The sequence below is a fragment of the Dermacentor albipictus genome, chromosome 1 (genome assembly GCF_038994185.2).
Source record: "Dermacentor albipictus isolate Rhodes 1998 colony chromosome 1, USDA_Dalb.pri_finalv2, whole genome shotgun sequence".
In the NCBI taxonomy this organism is placed as follows: domain Eukaryota; kingdom Metazoa; phylum Arthropoda; class Arachnida; order Ixodida; family Ixodidae; genus Dermacentor; species Dermacentor albipictus.
Window position 1 is genome coordinate 42,458,281 of NC_091821.1, and position 21,412 is coordinate 42,479,692.

The 21,412-nt window shown below is 44.8% G+C and overlaps 1 protein-coding gene across 1 annotated transcript in view; it reads right to left on the reverse strand.

Moving 5' to 3' along the window:
* LOC135906471 (alcohol dehydrogenase class-3-like) overlaps positions 1-20,576 on the reverse strand; it is a 68,052-nt gene extending 47,476 nt beyond the window's left edge. Inside the window, exons 1-5 of the mRNA XM_065437862.1 lie at positions 20,431-20,576; positions 18,440-18,541; positions 3,956-4,097; positions 1,935-2,022; positions 918-1,050 (exon numbers count right to left, since the gene is read on the reverse strand). Coding sequence (XP_065293934.1) covers positions 918-1,050; positions 1,935-2,022; positions 3,956-4,097; positions 18,440-18,541; positions 20,431-20,466 — 501 coding nt within the window. The 5' untranslated portion in view covers positions 20,467-20,576. The remainder of the gene's footprint in view (positions 1-917; positions 1,051-1,934; positions 2,023-3,955; positions 4,098-18,439; positions 18,542-20,430) is intronic.
* Between the last annotated feature and the right edge of the window lie 836 nt (positions 20,577-21,412).

Consider the following 21,412-nt stretch of genomic DNA (forward strand, 5'->3'; position numbering starts at 1 on the left):
TGCATCTAACAGCGCTTGCATGCCTCGCACAATCAGCCCTGTTCTGCATTGTGTGTTTTGCACGCATAATTTGACGACCTGCGTCCAGCGTTTGTCTCATCATAAGTGCTTGCGCATGTGTTCAAACATCCAGTGCTGAAGTAACTGGCAATAAACGAAAATGAAAACGCAGTGCGTATCGGCCAAGCACTTTTCCAAAGTTCTCGTGTTCGCTGTGTACGACCCGCGGGGCTAAAAAAGGGGCAAACGGTGGAAGACTTGTTCGAAACTACGCTTGAAACAACAACAGCATTCGCGAGCACGCGGGTATAGTAACTTCTGCAGCCCGTATTCGAGTACTTATACGCAGTGTGCTTATTGTGGGACAATCCAAAATTTCTTCCTATTGTCAAATTCTCCATCTTATCAGCTCTGATTGGCTCACTGGGCTGCTACAGCCTTTCTGATCGGCTCAAACATATCGAGGCGCTTAAGTTTCCTTACGTGCATTGAATACGAAAGCAGTACAACTTTTCCGCGCGATACTTTTCACTTGATCATGCGCTCGAATTGGGCAAAGTCAATTTTGGGAGTGGGCCAGGTTGGTTTTGAACGTGGGTCAATTCAATTTTCGAATTGGGCAAGTCAATTGTCTGGGTTAGGGCGGACGGGGTCCGTCCGATGCCGTGGCTGTTCACCCTGGGATATTGTAGTGCGAGCCGCAGCAGGTCATCACTTGGTCACGTGGGTTTTGGTACCATCGGATGTTAACGCCGGACGGATGCCGGATTTTCCGTTTCATGGGGCATATAATGCTTTCGCATGAAAACACCAACATGGCGGACCTTGAAAGTGCGCAAAGTGGTACCTCTGGCAACGGCACACGCCGAGCTCAACCACACGAGCGCACGATTTGCGCACGACGTGGCATTTCTGACCTTGCAGAGTGAGTACTCGGAGACCACGGTGTACTCGCTGAAGGTGCTGGTGCCCATGAAGTGGTAGATGCGGTGGCCCTGGCACATGAACCGCGTCGTACCATCCGGCATCAAGCCTCGGCCCTGGGTGGTCCTGGGTCAGAGAAAGCAGTGCGGTCGTGCTTTAGCGCGCCACCGCGATATATTTCGCGCCGGCAGCAGTTCGAGCACAGCGTTGGCCAAACGAGTCTCTCTATACGTGCGCTCAACATCAAAGGCACGATCGATTCAAGAAACGGACAAAAGTAGTTAGTGACGTAGTTGTGCTGTCTTCATCCGAATAAGCTCAGTGACTCGGCTAATTCGTCCTCTGATCGTGGGTCAGTGGCAATCCATAATCTTTTTGACGATACCACCGTTCGTGGTATCATCAAAAAGATTATGAACTGTAAGGTCTGAACGAAACATCGTTATTATCAAAGTTTACAGGAACGATATAACTTCAGTGCCAGGCGGTGGGGGCGCCATGTATGTTATACGTGTTCAACATGACACTTAGCGCCGCAGTTGGCCATGGTTCAGTTCTTTAAATGTTACTCCGACTTATGGCAACTTTATGCCTGACGAAGAAAATTCAAGCATTCAAACGTCATGCAAACGTCATCATTATACTTCAGGTAAAAAGAGCATGTTACCTTTAAAGTGTCAACATGTGCGCCTTCAGAGGAGCTGCAGAACGGGACGTAAAGTGCGGCGGCACTGCCATCACATACCAAACGTTAAAAAAAAAAAAATCACCACACAATCCGACAAACTCTTTTCTCGACAGGCAAAATTAATAGACGCGGCCGTAAGCTTGCAGCAATTTTCTTTTTTCGAAGTGGTGAGCAACGAAGAAGACGCATGTCCACGCATAGCCATTTTGCCTGTGTTTCTTTACAAACATACAGGTTGTATATAAAAGTTACCCCGTTCAGAGTTTAGCAGCACACCCCGCCGCAAAGAAAAGAAAGGAAAAGCAACAATAAAGGAACGCACCTGATCTTGGAACACAGGTTGGTGCGCGGGTTCTTGCAGTAACGGCACTCCTTACATTGAGGCGTGGACAGAGGGATCACGTGGTCCCCTGCATGGGAATAAGTCGGGAGGACGAAAAAGAGTTCGCTTGTTGCACAACGAGAATGCACAATAATTGCCCGACACTTTTACAAAGCCTTGGTCTACGATAACGGCATGATTGTATAATACATGTATAGCGAAGCTCAAAGAATCGGGAGCTGTGTATTCCATGGCTCGACGAAGTGCTTAAACGGGCATTGTGCCTTCGAGCACGTCGTGCGACAACAATGTCCCACTGCGCATGAGTGCTCGAAATCGCCAGGTGTGCTCACGATATGGCGTTATAGGAGTACCCTTGGAGGCACGGCGTCAGTGGGCGTTGGCGGGCAGCAAGTATGCAGAAGCGGCTAAAGACATGTTTCTTCTTCATCCACTTTCTGGCTTTCATCTGGACTTGGCCCGTTGCCTTGACGGATCAACCTGCTATCGTGGTGCACCAGATGAATACTATCGCCCGCAACGTGCTGCTGACGGCGGCAGATGATTATCCAATTCTTGTTTCCAAGTTCCGCCTGGAAACAGCACCAGTGCTCCCTCTGGGCTGGTCAACCACATCACTGAGGACATCACCGGACGTGCTGTACTTATGCGACAGAATGAAATGAAATTGGGTGCAGCGTGTTTGAAAATACGAGATACGTTACTGGTTGTGTTACCTCCGGACGTCATAACGCCCTTGTGAAAAATTGTGCGGCCGCTTTGAGCTTTCGGATGAGATGTCATTTGGATTACTACTGAGCACCGATTCTGCGCGAGGGTTCGATTATTATAGCCGTGGCGGCAGAATTCACACGGGGGTGGAATGTAAGAGAACTTGCGTGTATATGGAGATTTGGTTGCGTAGTCATCATCATCATCATCATCATTGATATCATAATCATCATTATCACCCATTTAATCTGCACAGCAGAACGAAGGCCTCTCCAAGCAATCTCGCCCCTCTCTTGCGTCAGCTGATCCTGCACGCCTACAAATATTCAAAACTCATTAGAACCCCGAATTCTCTGCCGTCTTCTACTGCGTTTTTTCCTCCCTTCGCACCCATACTGTTAGGCTAATACACCACTGATTATCCGCTCTGCGCATTAAATTAAGTGCCCAGCTGCATTTATTCCTCTTGAACGTAAAGAATATCGGCTAACCCTCGTTTGTTCTCTATTCCACACCTCTGTATTTCTCTCTTAACGTTAGGCCTATCATTTTTCGTTCGATTGCTCTTTGCGCGGTACTAAGTTTCATGTCGAACTCTGTTATCCTGCATGTTTCAACCCCACAGGGCTTTTTAAGAATAAGCTGCCGTTCGCAACTTGAGAATGTCTGCTGCATGAATATAAAAATTTTACTCGTCTAGAGATTTTCTACTCGTGATGCAGGTACCCTGCGATTACTTCTCCAGGTAAACTTACTCCTGCACGGCTTCGAGAGGCTGACTGTCAGTTATGAACTCTAGTTTATTCTCCAGACTAGCGCACATAAACTTCATCATCATCATAATAATAATGCTTGGTTTGGAGTGGTGGCGTAGAGGCGTCTGTAGTCTTTGGAATATTAAACCTCAAGCCCGATACTCTTGGTCTTTGCCCCTACATGTCGTCGGTCATTTGTTGGGAATAGTCTCCAGCGTTGCTAAATGGGACCCAGGTTGTCTGCAAACTGCAGGTTGCTGAGGTATTTCCCGTTGATTCTTACCCCAGCGATCATCCCATTCTTAACTGCTTCTGCAATCATGCAGTGAGTAACATTGGAGAGATTGCGCCTCCCTGCCTGACACCCTTCTTGAAGAATTCTCGCTCCTACCTGCAGGCTTATCCTCTGTGAGCTACCCAGACACGCAGTCTTATGAAAAATCAGTCGAATACTCGTGTATATATATATATATATATATATATATATATATATATATATATATATATATATATATATATATATATATATCGTACCGGCCTTGAAGCGCGTCACTTTGGGCCCGACGCTCTCGACGATGCCGGCGCCTTCGTGGCCTAAGATGCAAGGAAAAACCCTCTCGGGGTCCAGGCCTTCGAGGGTGTTCGAGTCGGCGTGGCACGTGCCGGTGTGCAGGATCTGAGAAACGAAGGAAATGGTCATTCGAGTGACATGCAGCTACTCGGGCCCCATAACACGCCGAGAAATCACCGTCTCCCCATCTGCTTTTGGGAGCACTCGCATTTCAAGCAAAGCTCCACCGCCCCGCCCCTTGCGCCGGGGAGGCTCTCTGTGGTGGGAGGTTGAACAGAAAGAGGGAAATGTTGCTCCAGCGGGACTAGGCAAGGGGAGCGTTAGCGCTGCTAGAGCAACCGAGGGAGCGCCTGCCGTCCCGCCCACCGCGCTGGACAAACGACCGCACAAGGGTCCAGCTCAACTCAAGCTCATTATTGAGCTTGAGGTCGGGTATCCAACATCGTGTCGTGAATGCGAGGTAGCGCTCTTAATGGCGAATGCGTTTGGTTGTGTTTCTCATGCGTAAACCTACGTAAACATCAGCAGCTGCAACGAACACGGACGCATTCTAAGCCTCTGCTATTTCTACTGCAGCTACCATGGCGTGATTCCTGCTGTCATCGGCGTGGCAGGCCATATCTGCGTGCCCCCGCTCTCGGGCCTGCATACTGCTTCATTCTGCGTGCTGCCTGGGCAGGGTGCTGCGCAGATACTGAAAGCCGACTCTGGGGCTTTCCCGGAGACCTACGGCGCCTGCGCTTGTTGGTCCGGAAGGGCACATATGGAGGGCCATCCCGGCACCGGCTTCACTTCTGAGCAGCAGCTGCGACGAACGAGGACGCATTCTAAGCATCTGCTGCTTCTTCTGCAGGTTAGTTTTTTATACCTTTCACCGCGTCCTATGCTACTGTTGTTGCGGCCAGCTGCTGCTCACAAGCGTGTCTCTCAATTCCGGTGTGTCTTCCACGATGATCACCAACACTGGACTCGCTAACAAATTGACCATCTGGAATCGCTGCTAAACAATAGGCTTGGTTCACTTGTTGACAATCTTGCCGCTCAAATTGTGAACAAGTTTGATGATCAGGGAATCGGCAGCCTTGCTTCTCTAGCTGAAAGCGTGCGTTTCATGAGCGAACAGTATGACACCTTCAGAAAAACATTCAGTGAACTGGTGTCCACTAACTCCCAGAATCAAGCGAAAATAAAAATAATCGCCGACATGGAGCAGTACAGCAGGGTGAATAACATCGAAATAAAAGGCGTTCCATCATCAAAGGGAGAGGACTGCTTTGCAGTTTTGACGGAGGTTGCCAATGCAATTGAGTGCCCAATTCCTTCTGGGGACATTGACGTAGTTCATCGTGTGGTGAGCAAGATGTCTGATGAGAATGTCATTGTTCATCTTAGTTCACGCGAGAAGAAGAATGAATGAATTTCTTCGTAAGGGTCGTAATGCTCATCTGTAATGCTTTTCTGGTAGCACAGATAATCCCATTTATATCAACGAACACCACACAGTCAAGGACAAAGCCTTGTTCAGCAAAGCTCTTGCACTGAAAAAAAATACAACAAATGGCAGTTTTTATGGACTGAAAACTGCCAGAATAAAGCTCGCAAATCAACCGATAACAGGGTTTTCCGTATATCCTCAGAGGCTGATTTTCGCATCTTCGCGTATACGCGTAGCTCATTGCTGCATTTCTTGTCCTATGCATTGATTGCACACTCGTGCCCGAATACTTTTCATCATGTCTGTGTTATCAGCCACCCAAGTTAAACCGTTACTTACATCTTCATGTTAATACGCCAAGCTTGCGCTAGAACCACGACACCATTTCAGCATTGATTGATTCACTTAGTTATTAGTTTTCATTTATTTGTGTTTCGGAAACGTGGGGCCCTGTAACGTAAAACTATTGCAATATGTTTTTATTCCAATCTTCTGACGTCAAATTTGCGTAACCGCCGACGCAAGCACCGGGCAGTCACCCGCAGGGTTGTCTGAACAGACCAATCAAACGCTCTCCTCGTGCACAGGAGGCCGCTTTTGTTTGCTTGAAAAATGAATAACGTTGCCTACACTGAGCGGCTTCTCTTACCTAATTGGCTGACAAGAGGCGAGGAGCATGCTCAAGTGGAAAGGGACCCGATGGGGCCGAGCCACTGCACTGAAAGTCGATAACCGGATGAAGAGGGTGGTGCCGGCGTCTGCGATTGGTCCGCTTTCCCTTACTTAGCTTGCGGTGGCTGGGAAAATCGCGGCGGCATGCAACGGAAGCTTAAGAATTACGCTAAAACGGATCCTCAGCAAAGAATAGTTGGCAGAACGAGGTCGTAAACGTGCCGAAAGTGCTAGAAAACGTCACACGGCCGCGCAAAAAGTTTTATTATAAATAAACCCATGATCTCCGGCAGGTGTGAGTAGCCGGCACCTGAGCGATCAGCGGCAGCCATCTTTTATTCCTTTCGGAGCGGGGCAGCCTGCGGCTATTCAGAAGAAAATTCAGTTTTGTTCGGCATATTAATGCGTCTTTAATGCTTGCACGTCACTTTGACGCCGTGAGTTTTCGCGGTTTTGTTACGTCGCGTGACAGGCAGGTGAAGTGGGTGCAGCCCGAAAACTTTTGACCAATAGCCGGGGGCTAATGGCGAAAAGGTGTCGAATCAGGAATAACTACTTTTCTTTTGCGTGGTCAACTCACGTATAATCAGTGCGTGCACGTCATATCAGATGGGGAGCTATCGCGGTTTTCTTGAAGTTGCGTGACAGACAGGTGAAGTGGGGGTGGCCCAAAAAAGTTTTTGACCAATCGCGGAGGGCTGATTACAGAATCGGAATAGAGAAGTTTGGAATAGTTTTACGTTACAGTGCCAATGACTTAATAATACGGATGATTATTTATACGGTTTTTGTTCATACCACGCAGAATATTGCCACCTTATTACGGATCGCCGTGGTGGTTTCGATATAAATGTTTCACCTCATACTAAGTTTAAGCGTAGGCTTGATCTTTTTCATAATGTAAACCACTGTGAATCCGTATGGATGGAAACTGACTTAACAACCGAATTCTGATAATCGTAGCAGTTTTATTCTCGGTTGTGTTTACCGCTCCTTATCATCTATCCACGATTTTCTGAGCGAACCGTCCACGGTTTGGCAAAAAATTATCTTGAAAGTAAGCAAGTCCTAATTGTCGGTGATATTAACATTAATTTACTCGACGCCGATAATGGAAGTGTAACAACTTATACAGACTGTTTTGTTGGTTTCGGACTTAATTGGATCATTAATTACCTCTCCTGCTAGGTGTTACACTGATGGTAACAACACGCTTCTTGACCATGCTCCAATATCGCGCCAACTCCAAACTCTGGTGCCATAGATACACGGATCCGAGAACATTTCTCAATATTTGTCACCTTTCAGGCCAAAATACCTCAGTCCGACCCTTGCTACATTTCCTCTAATTTGACCGAGATAGTTTTGTTAATACAATCAATTTATTTATTTATTTATTTGTACATACTGCAGCCCCTATGTGGGGCTATCGCAGGAGTGGGTTAGACAAAAAACAATGGTTCAATCCCTGATTCAAAAATCAATCAATCAATCAATCAATCAATCAATCAATCAATCAATCAATCAATCAATCAATCAATCAATCAATCAATCAATCAATCAATCAATCGTTTATTTTTTCACTTTCACAGAGGTCAAAATGCAGGAAGTGGAGACAAAAAGCTGCTCTGAGGCAAGCTTGACTGGGTCCCCACCCCACTAAAGCAGATATTGATTGGTCTGTAAATAACTCCCTGCATTATCCCGAACAAGCTCTTGAAAATTTTCTTCCCCTCTTTATAGAAGACGTTCGCGCTAACGTAGCTATACCGTCAGATGCAGGAAACAGTTTACATTTCCCAGTAATCCTTGGGTAACTAAAGGTTTATTCACTAGTATGAGATTAAAAAAACCCATACAGAAAGACGAAAAAGAAACATTTTAACCCTTTGTGGGACAGAGGGACAATAGAGTCCTATTTTCTCGTAACTTGAAAAAAAAAAAACCACTTGCGGTTCATATTTCGTGGTACTAACTGCACTCAGACTTTTTGTGCTATCTCTCGGGTTGGTTACGAAGCTATTTTTTTATAACTTGCTTATTGCTCAGTAGATGGCAGCATAAAAATTTGTTTTGTTCAAAGCGTTCCAAACGTGCACTCAGCGCGCCTTCTTTGGTGGATTTTGGCGCTTCAATGCACAACTTCTGAATGAAGGTTAGTGCCAAAAGTTTATTTCTTATTCTTTATAGATGGAAGAGTTATTCTAGCTGTGCCATGCTCCCACCGTTTAGTTGAAAACTTGAGCAATGTGCGGTGCAGTGTGTTTTCAGAGTATATATTTCTAAGACTAAAGTGCGGGCTAGGTTCCCTGAAGCATAGCGCTTAGATTTCACAGACACGGGTTTCTTGATATTTGCAACAATAATTTTTACAGGGAAGTCACTCTCAGTTGAGGAGGCCGTGGAACTCCTGTTCAGCCTTTTGGACGACCCGCTGCAAAGTGATGTAGAAATAAGTAGATGATGAAGAGTTCGTCCCAGCGCGGGCGCTAGCGATGAGTCTTGTGATGATCTCCGTGAACCATCAACAAGCACAGGAAAAAAGCGGCGGAAGAATTTTTACGTAAAAAAGAAGCCTAAAAACCGAAAGTAGCGCTTATCCATTCTACACTCAGACGTCGGCGAAGTGGCAGAAGTGAATGATGACGGCGTGGAGGGAGGGCCCGCTCCGTGGACAACCATTTCGCCGACAGTTTGTCGACCTTCCCATGTGCGCAAGCCGCAATATTCTGAGAAGTTGACTGCTTCATCGAAGCCTCTGGAGGCATTTCAGCTGTACTTCGATGATGAAGACCTGGAGATGATAGTGGTCGAGACGAACCGCTATGCAAAGCAACGCGCTAGGAAAGGCTGGCGCGAAATCAGTAAAAATGAGCTTACAGCTTACTTAGGAATGCTTTTGCTCATGAACGTGAATCCATCGCACCACCTATACCTCTACTGGAGCAGCGATCCATTATTCAGTGTCACAGAGGTGTCAAGTGTAATGAGCTTCAAGCGCTTTCAAGCGATTACAAATTCTCTTCACCTCAATAATGATGAAAAAATAAAGCGCAGGGATGAAGAAGGCTTTGATCGGTTAGCCAAAATAACATCACTTGTCGATGCAATGAACCGGCGCTTTCTGTATGAATACAGACCCTCCAACCACCAGTCAATTGATGAAAGCATGAGTCGATTCAAAGGCCGTTCTGCGCTGAAACAGTATGCACCGATGAAGCCTATCAAACGAGGATACAAGGTATGGTGCCGTGCTGACTCTGTGACTGGGTATCTTTGTGAATTCAAAATCTACGAGGGGAAGTATACAGAACGAGACCCCGGTCTTACATTAGGTGAGCACGTTGTCCTCTCGCTTTCCAGCAACGTCGAGGAGAACACTGAGCCGTACTTATACAACTTTTTTTAGTTCTACGAGGCTCATGGATGCCCTGTCTGCCAAGAACATTGATGCCGCAGGAAAGGTTCGCACCAACCGAAAAGACCTCCCGAAGGAAGTCATGAAAGCACAGCAGCTGAAGAGGGGAGAGTATGTTTGGAGAGCAAAGGGGAAGGTATCTGCTTACCAGTGGCGGGACAACCGTAATGTCACAATGCTATCAAACTTCCATGACCCTTCAGAAGTGGTGGAAGTAAAACGAACGCTTTCGAATAGCAGCAACATAGGCGTGACATGCCCGAAAGTTGTATCGGACTATAACAAGTACATGAGGGGAGCCGATCGCTTTGATAAGAAGCGTAATGCTTACATTGCCGACAGAAGATCCAAAAAGGAATGGCACTGGCTATTTTGCTATCTATTAGATGCTGCAGTTGTGAATTTTTTTATACAGTACTGCCACAACAACCCTGCAGTATTTGTGGTTCCGTTTGATGCTTGGAAGAGAATTAATTAATCGAAGCCGGACATTCAAGTCAAAGAAAGGACCATCAGTTTTCAAAAACAAAAAGTGCGGTTGCAAGTCGGGACAGAAGATTACAGGTGTGCCAGAAGAAGTGCGTTTCCGCGGGAACGAACATCATCCCATAAAGATTCCTAGTAGGGGAAGGTGCAGATGGTGTTTAACTAAAGAAAAAGAAGTGAGAACATCATTTGTGTGTCGAAAGTGTGAAGTGCCACTTTGTGTATCTTGTTTTTTCCCGTTCCATGATCAAAACTAATACATTTCTTAACTGTCTGTTCGCACTACATGTTCAAATAAACGACTGTCTTCTGAGCAAATTAGAGGACACGCCCTGTCCTTGCATGTAGCTTGTGGGACGTAGACGTACCATTCTGAATGACAATATTTATATTTCTACCACTCAACGTTTTTTTCTGTTTTCAGCTTAAATTTACCTGACATGAAAATATTGAAACAGTTGTGCGTGCGACTCTGCAAAGTGAGCGAAATTTAATCTTGTTAAAAATTTCACATAGTCGATTGGGTCAGTAAGACAATAGCGTCCCACATTTTGGGGCGCGTTCTGGGGTCAATGGGACAAATATGTCCCACGTTTATTGGGACAATGGGACAATGTAAAATGCTCATTTTTTATGTTTTAGGTGCAAAGGGTGCTACAGATTCCAGTATAATGTTCGAATTACATGCAACATGCGCTCACACATTTTGTCCCACAAAGGGTTAATGTACGCTTAGCTGCACGTTATAAAAATTGTTGTAACATTCTGAATTCTGAACTTTCTAAAGAAGTCTAAACGACAGTATAACGAAAATGAATTTGCAAAGCCCAATAACAATCTCTAAAAACAGTCGTAACTTCTTTGCGTTCATGAATTTACCAAAGACTGGTAATGCTGTTGATAAAATAAATCACAACAATAAAACACTTACTGATTCTTCTAGCATAGCAGATTATTTCAGTGACTTCTTCTATAACACATAAAACAGCCATCAGATGCACCTCTACTTATCGCATTCATCGCTGCAATAAATCATCTTTTCTATTTACCGTAGCTGCAGATGAGGTATGCTCCGTGGTATAAGGTCCGAAGAATACTAGCCCTGACTTAGATAACATTTCTCTTTTTAATCTAAAACTTGTTGCACCACTCATTTCTCAAACACCTTGTGTTATAATATTTTTTCTAAGTTCGCTTAGAAAGGCTAAGGTTGTTTCTGTACATAAGAAAGGTGAAACGTAGGTGTTTAACTATCGTTCTATTTATATTCTCTCGTCGATTAGTAAAGTTGTTGAAAAGTTATTTTGTAAGCACCGAAATATTTATTTAAAAATAATTTGTTGAAATCTTGTCAATTTGATTTTCGCGCTGGCAGTTTGACTAACTTAGCTTTAATATCCCTAACCGAATGCATTCTTCACTCGCTCGATACTGGTAACTTCGTTGGTTCAATACTTTTGCACTTTACTAAAGCTCTTGATACAATTAATCATAACATACTTTTTACTAAGCTAGAAGCCCTTGGAATTACCTGTCCAGTACTAAAACTCCCAAAAAGTTACCTGCATGATGAAGAGCAAACCGTTTTTTGTTCAGGAGGTGCTTACTCTGATACTAAAGTTATTGATCAAGGTGTACCACAAGGCTCCATACTAGGTCCCTTACTATTCTCCATTTATATTAATGGTTTACCCACATGTCTCAAATGTGCACAGTGCGTACTATACGCAGACTATACTACCATCTCCTCGCGTGACAAATTTACAGCAATCTTAATCTTTAAACTATACAATGAGCGTGAACAGATTGTTGCATGGTGTTTTTACGATCATTTAAATTATCAATCCTAGCAAAGCTCAATTCATGATTTTCCGAACAAGCAGAAGAATACTTCCTGGCATGCCTGAGATAACTCTAGATGGTCATCACATTACCTTCTCCGACTGTACGTGTATCATTGTTGGACATCAAGTTAGATTCTAACCTGAAGTTTTCCCAGCACATTAAGCAAAAGTGTATCTTCGGTGTTGGAATATTAATCAAATCAAGAGCATATTGTTCCAAAGACCCATTATTAGCATTATACTTTGCTTTCATTCACAATTGCATCAATTACGGCATTGTTTCCTTGGGAAATGCATATTACTGTCATATGTCGTCTATTCAGCACTTAGGAAACCAAGCAATACGCATTATCACTAACAGTGTTTTTTTTTTTGCGAATGCTACTCTTTTACTTTGTGAAAACAACATTCTTCTTGTGGCCAGCTTGTTCAGCTATCATCTCACAATTCTGTTTTATGAATTACTTACTAAACAGATTTCACACGAATTCATTGATTCTAAGTATTTTACTAATAAGAATAATACCAGCTTTGCACGTAATTCCAATATTCTACTACCTATGGTTCATTCTAACTATGGAAAAATAACATCGTCATTCACGGCTATAAAAGTATGGAATGATTTCCCTAACACCCATAAATCTTGATGATCCTTTTATGCATTTAAACATGCACTTAAGCTTTTTCACATGTATAACTAAGTTTACATCGTTTATTGTACTACCTTTGCCATTTGTATGATTTGACAGTATATTTATGTACATCGGATTGTATACTGACAAATGTATTTCCTTGGTTTAGTTTTTCTTTGTTGTATATTACGCGAGTGTGTTTATTTGTTTTATATAGCTTGCTGATTTTTCAGACATCTCTACACTGTCATTATTAACCGAGGGTCCCGTCGCAGTCCTTGACTTTCGGACCCTCGTCTGTATATTATCTTTAACCCATTCAATGTACTTAATATATATATATATATATATATATATATATATATATATATATATATATATATATATATATATATATATATATATATGTTCTGATGCCGCTGCATGATACAGACGAATTTCGTGAACACACGTGTTCAGTAGGAGGTTTTAGCTGCGAAGTATGCGTTGTCGAGCTGTTGTATCAAATGCAGACATATATATGTATGTGTCCACGTTTAGGTATAGAGTGTAGACGTAAAAAAATACCTAAGGTATGTTATACTAAATACCGCTCACATATGAGTTCAGGAGGACCTGTTCAGTGGCCTAGCCGGGTATTTGTTCTCGGGAAATCAGGGGGGGGGGGTGCAGCCGGGTGCTGTCGCAGTTCGTTTTATGCGAGACATCCAGGTGCAAATAATTTCGAAGGAGGAACGGAGGACACGCGCTCGATGTTCCCCCCTCTGGCTACACCCCTGGACATTTTATGCACCTGAGAAATTGCGAAAAACTGACGTCACATGCAACTCGACCTCACTTAACGTCAAGCTCTCGCATAAAGCTGATGTTAAACTTGTTGACTTGAAAGAATCTCCCTCGACCTCTTATGAAACTGCTTCCTCGCTGTCCCATTGTGACCAACATTGCTTCGTTATTCCATAAAAGCGCCATATTCGCGCACCGACAACTCTTTTCGTCTCTGGTCCTTCACGGGTACTGTGGAACTCTGGAGTGCTGCTTTATGGAAGATCTTGATAACAAGGAGGAGGCTGGAGGGGGGTGGTACAGTAGTAAGCTTGATTTCTTTATATGGTTGCCTTGCGGGGAAGACGAAGGGAGCAAAGAGGTACGTGGACTTAAAGTGTGGAGCGTTCGATGATGATCATATATAGCGTGAAAGTTTCGCTTGGAACGATTGATGTTGCAGTGCGATCACATAGAGATGAATGCGCACAAAGTGAGAGAAACAGATACGGAAGCCCCGTAATGCGGCTATTCACTGCGCTATTTTCAAACACAAGCCTTAAAAAAACAATGAGCCACACGAGCGCGCAGGCTGAAGGGGAATGCAGAAACGTTTACACGAAGACCTTTCTGAATGATCATTTGCAGGTACAAGAATTTAAAAGCTTGGCAGCATAGTCGCAGTGCATTCTGTAATTTTTTCTTTTGGTGTTTGTGTACCATCGGAAGACTTATGTAAACAACATGCACTAGATATTCATTGCAAATTTCATTTCTCGTTCCCGTTTGCAATGCGATGACATCTAGGAAATTTCTCAATTTGAGTGAATTTATGTCCTTTCGCCATTGATGTATAAGTTCGATAGGTCCATGACCTAATGCTGATTCCTATCCAAGTTACAGTTACTGAGAGCTCCAGTCGAGCTGTCTAAAAGCAGATCTTTCTCTTACCCATCGCGTCCTGTATTGTAGATGAAAACGAACTTCTACGTTTTGTAACAGAGACATTCTGCTGCTTGTGTTTGCATACAATCAGCGTTGGATATTTCGGAGTGCCCGCCTGTACAAGTTCTGGAAAATCAGGCTGTTATATAGCTGTCCCTATAGGGATAAGGATGTCATGGGGAATCTCAGAAATAGCTTAACGAGACAGCTTAGTCATGCTCTATCGTTACTTGGTGCTGAATGGGAGAACTACCCTATGTCTACTACTTGACTTTCAGGAAAACTGGAAATCGACACTCATTCATGGGGATGTGTAGACAGTGAAAGTATGCAATCGACACAACCCCTTTATTGATCGGGTAGCACTGCATGGTTAAGCTCGTGTGTCGTCGTCGTCGTCGTCGTAATCATCATCATCATCATATTTTATGTCCACTGCAGGATGAAGGCGATCTCCAATTACCCCTGCCCTACGCCAACCGATTCCAACTAGCGCCCGCGAATTTCCTAATATCATCGCCCTACCCAGTCTTCCGCCGTCCTCGACTGCGCTTCCCTTCTCTTGGCACCCATTCTGTAACCCTAATGGTCCACCGGTCATCTATCCTATACATTACATGGCCTGCCCAGTTCCATTTTTTCTCTTAGTGTCAATTAGAATACCAGCTATCCTAATTTGCTCTCTGATCCACACCACTTTCTTCCTGTCTCTTAACGTTACACCTAACATTCTTCATTCCATCGCTCCTTGCGCGGTCCTTAACTTGTTTTCGAGCTTCTTTGTCGGCACCGGTGGAATGCATTGATTGTACACCTTTCTTTTTAATGATAATGGTAAGCTTCCAGTCAGGATCTGACAATCTGCCGAGTGCGCTCCAACCCAATTTTATTCTTCTGTGAATTTCCTTCTCATGATCAGGGTCCCCTGTCAGTAATTGACCTAGGTAAACATACTCCTTCACAGACTCTAGAGGCTGACTGGTGATCCTAAACTCTTGTTCCCTTGCCCGGCTATTGATCATTATCTTTGTCTTCTGCATATTAATCTTCAACCCCACTCTTATCCTCAATCATTTGTTGTAACTCATCCCTAGTGTTGCTGAACAGGAAAATGCCATCAGCAAACCGAAGGTTGCCGAGATATTCGCCATTGATCCTTACTTCTAAGTCTTCCCAGTTTAATAGCTTGAACATTTCCAAGCACGCAGTGAATGGAATCGGAGAGATTGTGTCTTCTTGTCTGAGCCCTTTCCTTATAGGTATCTTCCTATTCTTGTGGAGAATTAAGGCAGCTGTGGAATTTCTGTAGATTCTTTCCAAGATATTTACGTAAGCGTCCTGTACTCCTTGATTACGTAATGCCTCTATGACTACTGGTATCTCTACTGAATCAAATGCCTTTTCGTAATCTATGAAAGACATATAGAGAGATAGAGAGCCTGATTGTACTCTGCGGATTTCTCTATTACCTGATTGATGACATGGATGTCATCCATTGTAGAGTATCCCTTCCAGACACCTGCCTGTTCCCTTGGTTGCCTAAAGTCCAGTGTCTCCCTTATTCTATTGGAGATTATCTTGCTGAATATTTATATAATACTAGCACTAATGGGCCTATAATTTTTCAATTCTTTAACGTCTTCCTTTTTGTGGATCAGTAAAATGTTTACATTCTTCCTGTTCTCTGGGGCACTTGAAGTCGATAGACACTTGGTATAGAGAGCCGCCAATTTTTCAAGCATTATGCCTCTTTCATCTTTGATGAAATCGATTGTTATTCCATCATCTCCTGCCGCTTTTCCCCGTTTCGTGTCTTTCAAGGTCCTTCTAACCTCATCGCTAGTCGTTGAAGGAGTATCTGCAGCTGTTCATAACTGCTTCGAATGGAGGTATCGTGGTTACTTTGGGTACTGTACAGGTCAGTATAGAATTCTTCCGCTGCTTTTACTATACCTTCGAGATTGCTGATGATATTACCCTGCTTGTCTTTCAGTGCATACACCTTGGTTTGTCCTATGCCAAGTTTCCTTCTCACTGATTGCATGTTGCGTCCATTTTTTACGACTTCCTCAGTCTTTCTCACGTTATAATTTCGGATATCCCTTATTTTCGCCTTGTTGATCAGTTTTGACAGTTCCGCAAATTCTATCTTATCTCTTGACTTGGGCACTTTCATTCTTTGTCGTTTCTTTATTAGGTCCTTTGTTACTTGGGAGTTTGCTTTGTTACCTTGCCTACCACTTCAATTGCTGCGTCTGAAGCCAGCCTATTACGGTTTTATTCATTACCTCTATGTCATCTTGATCTTTCTGTTCTAGGGCTGCCTATTTGTTTGCAAGTACCAGCCTGAATTTGTCTATTTTTGCCCTTACTACCTCTAGGTTGACGTGTTTCTTCTTGACCAATTTTACTCTTTCTCTCTCCAAATTGAGGTGAATCCTAGACCTCACTAACCTATGATCACTGCACTTTACCCCACCTAACACTTCTACATCCTGCACTATGCTGGGATCGGCAGAAAGTATGAAATCAATTTCATTTCTTGTTTCACCGTTATAGGGATTTTCCAGGTCCACTTTCTGTTGCTACGCTTCCTGAAGAAGGTGTTCATAATTCGTAGCTTATTCCTTCCTGCGAATTCTACCAGCATCTCTCCTATAGCGTTCCTAGAATTGACGTCATAGTTGCCAATTGTTTGTTCACCAGCCTGCTTTTCCCCACTTTTGCATTGAACTCGCCCGTTACTATAGGATACTGAGTTTGCACTTTTCTCATCGCTAATTCAACATCTTCATAAAACTGATCTACTTCATCATCATCATGACTGGATGTTGTAACGTAGGCTTGTACTACTTTTAATCTATACTTCTTATTAAGTTTGATTACGACTTCAGCTACCTTCACATTAAGGCTGTAGAATTCGTCAAGGTTGCCCGCTATGTCCTTATGGATTAGAAATCCTACCCCGTTTTGCTTTTTATCTGGGAGACCTCTATAGCAGAGGACAAGGCCGTTATATAGTCAGCACTATATAGGCCTCTCCAGTTCTTCTAATCTCACTAAGGCCAATGATATTCCAAACAATGCCTGATAGTTCCTCGAAGAGTCCTGCTAAGTTGCCTTACTCGACAGACTTCGGGTGTTAAAGGTTACCTGGGTCAATTTATATTGGCAGCCTGTCTGGGTCCGGAGATTCTTAGCACCCTGTGCTGCCTTACAGGTCTGACCGCCGCCTCGGTCAGGGGCTCCGCAGCTGCTTGGGACTGAGGGCCATTGGTTGATCGAATTAGTAATTTCGGAGGGAGTGGCCGAATACTGCACCAGGGAGGTCAATTTCTGTTCTGGTGAGGGTGTCTCTTTTGTTGAAGCTTAGTGAATCTTCCTAATTTGGTTGTATCAGGATTAGTATAATCCCACTTGCTCTAGGTATCTTTTGCCGGTGTCAGGCGCCACTCCAAACCTGGAGATGTAGTGCACTGGAGGAGGTGAAATTCTAGCTTACCTTACTCAGATTAAAAAAAGTAGAAAGAAAAAAAAACACTTTTTTTATACGAGGATTCGAACTTCTGACTATGACAACCGAGCATCCAACATAGCTCAGTCAGATAATCCTGTAGGCGGCGAGGATATACCTTATCGCGGGGAAGTCCCGCCCAGGGGTCTTTACATGCCTAAACGATCCCTTGATTTATCCGCCATTGGCGGGTTTTCCGCCATTGGCACAATATAGTGTCATTTCTCAATGGTCGTAACATCGTGTCACTGTCATGAAAAAAGACCAGGATCATCACAGGTATACAATCGCAAAAGACGACTCCAAGCGGATGTCCCACTCATTTTTGGTTGTTCGATTCCAATAAAACAAAGACCGCTCGGGACGCGTTATGCTCGAGATATTGCAATGAATCGTAGTTCTCAACCGTCCACAGCGCATGATTGTCTGTGCTATATATGCATATGCGACAGACTTCATGTTAAAAGCGCGCATTCAACGCGCGCATTTTTTTTTTGAGCATTGCGTTCACATAAATGTCGAGAATATTGAAAACTAATATGATTTTCTACATTTTTAACGTTTATTTTTTCAAATATGTATTCGCAGTGCGCTAGAAGTTTCCGTCTCGTCGGAAGTTCTTCTCGTTCGTCCCATTAAGCTACAATGTGTCGCTAGAGCTGAATGTGTATGCGCCCTAACGATCGCATCCAGATGAAGGATGCGAGCTATACGCCCCCATGCCGTGAGTGCTTACCTTGACGCGCACTTCTCCCTGTCTGGGCACTCCCACCTCGACGGTCTCGATGCTGAGAGGCTCCGAGGGCTCCCAGGCAACGGCCGCCCGGCAGTAGATGGGCTGCGTGCCGTGTGAAAAACGAAGCAGGTTCGCTTTGCCGTGAGCTTTCTCGGCGAAGCTCTCAGCGTGCAGGAGGCCGTGTGCGAGCTCCAGCGCGCGCTTTCAATGCCACCAGGACGCTTGGCTCGACCGCAACGGTGACAAGTACCAACACCGCCATACGTATCAACACACAATAATAAACTCTTCGTCTCTATGCGTCATTTTCCCGAAAGCGTATTAATTAGTGCTTATCATTTCTGCGTTTCGATTAAATAGAACAGGTAATTTTCCCTAGGCTTTTCCTGGCTTCGCGCAGTTTGCAACTAGCGTCAAATCGAACCCCTCAGTGCCCCTTATTGTTCTCGAACCTTACTTAAGGCGCTCCTCGCGCTCCCCCTTTCGTCGTGCAAGAGCGTTGGAAAAGCTAACGCTCTAAAGTCACTGTACGATTCATCCGATGCAAAAACATTTAGTCGGGGCGTATGAATGCCACATCTTGAGGCGAGAGAAGCTAAAGTCTATTGAGATTTCTTTTTATATTTATTTATTTAGCAGTGCGAGAACTGTCGTCAAAGGATGCCGATGGAGACTGAGGCTAGAAATTCATATCGATCTCGCCCCTTGCGCCTTCAGCGTAGCACGTGGTTCGCGGTGGAAGCTTGACCTTGCTACAGCGTATTTCTGTTCTTTGTATGGAGACAATCGTAAGCCTCTAGGTGCCGCCGTGCCTGCCTGCATCACAGCACGTGCCCTATGCGAGTCTTACCGAGCCCCAGTATGGCCGAAATGGTTGCGGTATATCTCGCCGAAGCCGACAAATGTACTATGTACGAGGATATGGCACGTGCAAAACTTGAGTTAGAACGGGCAGCATTTATTGTGGATGATCCGCTGTTCAGTCCCCTTGTGAGTAGAGGGTGTCCAATGGCGTCGTGGGATAATTATAATATAAAAGCAAAACATGTTTTGACTGTTTCCGCGCTCCCTGCCGGGAGACGCCGCGGGCTATGTCCCGACAATGGCAGATGCTAAAGTTGATAAGTTTCTGGACAGACGGAAAAAGAAAAGAAAATGCACGTACGAGATCGGAAACCATTGCCTTGTCAGAGAGCCGTGCAGCAGCCACGCGTGGACCCGTAAATATCATGCGAACCTCGCAAGTTGCGCTTTGGACAGCCATATTTCTTCTGTTCGCCGACAGACTCAACAACTTTCGCCGCTTTCAGAAAAACGGCAAACGATATTTTCTGTTAAAATAAGCCCTCTCTGTAATACGTTTGGTTCCCAGAGTATGTGTCAATAAATAAAATAAATAAACAACGGGGAGTAAAACTCGAATAAACACCCACGCAGACAAAAAAAAAAAGCCAGACATCTTTTCTGTCACTTACTGACTGACACTTATACTTATAGAGGCCGTTCATCCTATTTACTGACGAGCGTTGAAACAACTATTTACTTTTGTTTACGCTCGACGCTCGTACCGGCTTGGTGCGAGCGTCGAGCGCCTGTGAGCGTGGCAAATCTTTCGCTCACAACCACGTCGTATAAGACGAGACCAGATTTGGAAGTGTTGCGCCAGCGTTTCGTCAACGACAAGCGTAAATGCGGCAGCGACACATGCTCTCTAACTGCTTTCGACGACGCAGTCCTCGCGGAACTTCGTATGGCCTCTGCGGAAGCCCATCTCTGCGCACGCATCGACAACGATAATATTTGAACTTTCGCGAAATACGGACAGCACCATCTCCTCGGCAGTGTTTCTGACTCTCGCGTACGCACAAGATGAACCTTAAGCGCTTGCCTGATCGGAACCGCTTCGGTATATCCGACCGCGGCAGCGATGACGGCTCTCGACAGTGGCGTACGTGAGCGCACAGGCGCCAAATTGACGCGGCTGGACTCACCATGCCTTGCGTGGCGTCGATTGGGTCCATAGACATGGTTGGGCTGGTGTATTAGCGGTCGCTTGAGCTTCGCACAGAGGAAAATGAGCAACTTAGCCTTCGTCTTCTTTTATTTTTCTCCTCCGTGACGATAGTCTCTCAGCGGACACGAGGCAAAAGATGAAGTGGACCTGGAACATTCCATTGCATATCACGGCCTATACGTGAAAAAAAAAAAAAAAGAATTACTCACTGCATGGTTGGTAAGAAAAACGAACTCAATTAGGCAACTATAGCGAAAATTAAGAAGAAAAAGTGAAGCCGGGCGAATCAGTGTGAGGCCTAATTCAAGGACCTGTGTCATGCATCTCAATCCGCTCCGTTACGCTAAGGGCGCGAAAGTAGAGGAACAACCATAAAGCCGAAACATCAGACGGCAAAGGGACATAACAGTTTATATGAACAACTAGAGTCTAAGTTCCCTTTCCAGGGCAAGGTGGCTACGTCGGAAGTGCCGTTTTGCAGAGAGAGGTATATCAACAGGAAAGGTATACATAGGCGTATCTACCGGGGAGGTCAAGGGGGGCACTCGCCCCCCCCCCTCTTCCCCGCTGTCAAAAGTGGCGTGGGGGGGGGGTGCAAAGTACGTTATCCCCCTTCCCCCCCCTTTTTTTTAAAGCGGGCACTTTCGGCTGCACGCTGGAAAGTCCAGCAAAACTATTGCTGAAGCAAAACTTTCTTCCTCAATAAAGTGACCACATAAAGTAATGCTTTCCTTTGCTACGCATCCCCTGCTTGGACAGCGAGGATTGTATTTTGTGCCTTCTCGGAAAGTCCTGTAACGGAGGACGCGCGGTATTCGCCATACACGGTAGCCTTGCGGAGAACGCCTAGCGCTCTGGGCAGTTGCCGCCCTATACAAACTGTCAGCTTGCGCAACTTGCATCGTGCCCAGCTTTTTGGGGCCACTATATCCGTATTCGAAACCACAGTCAGCGGGCAA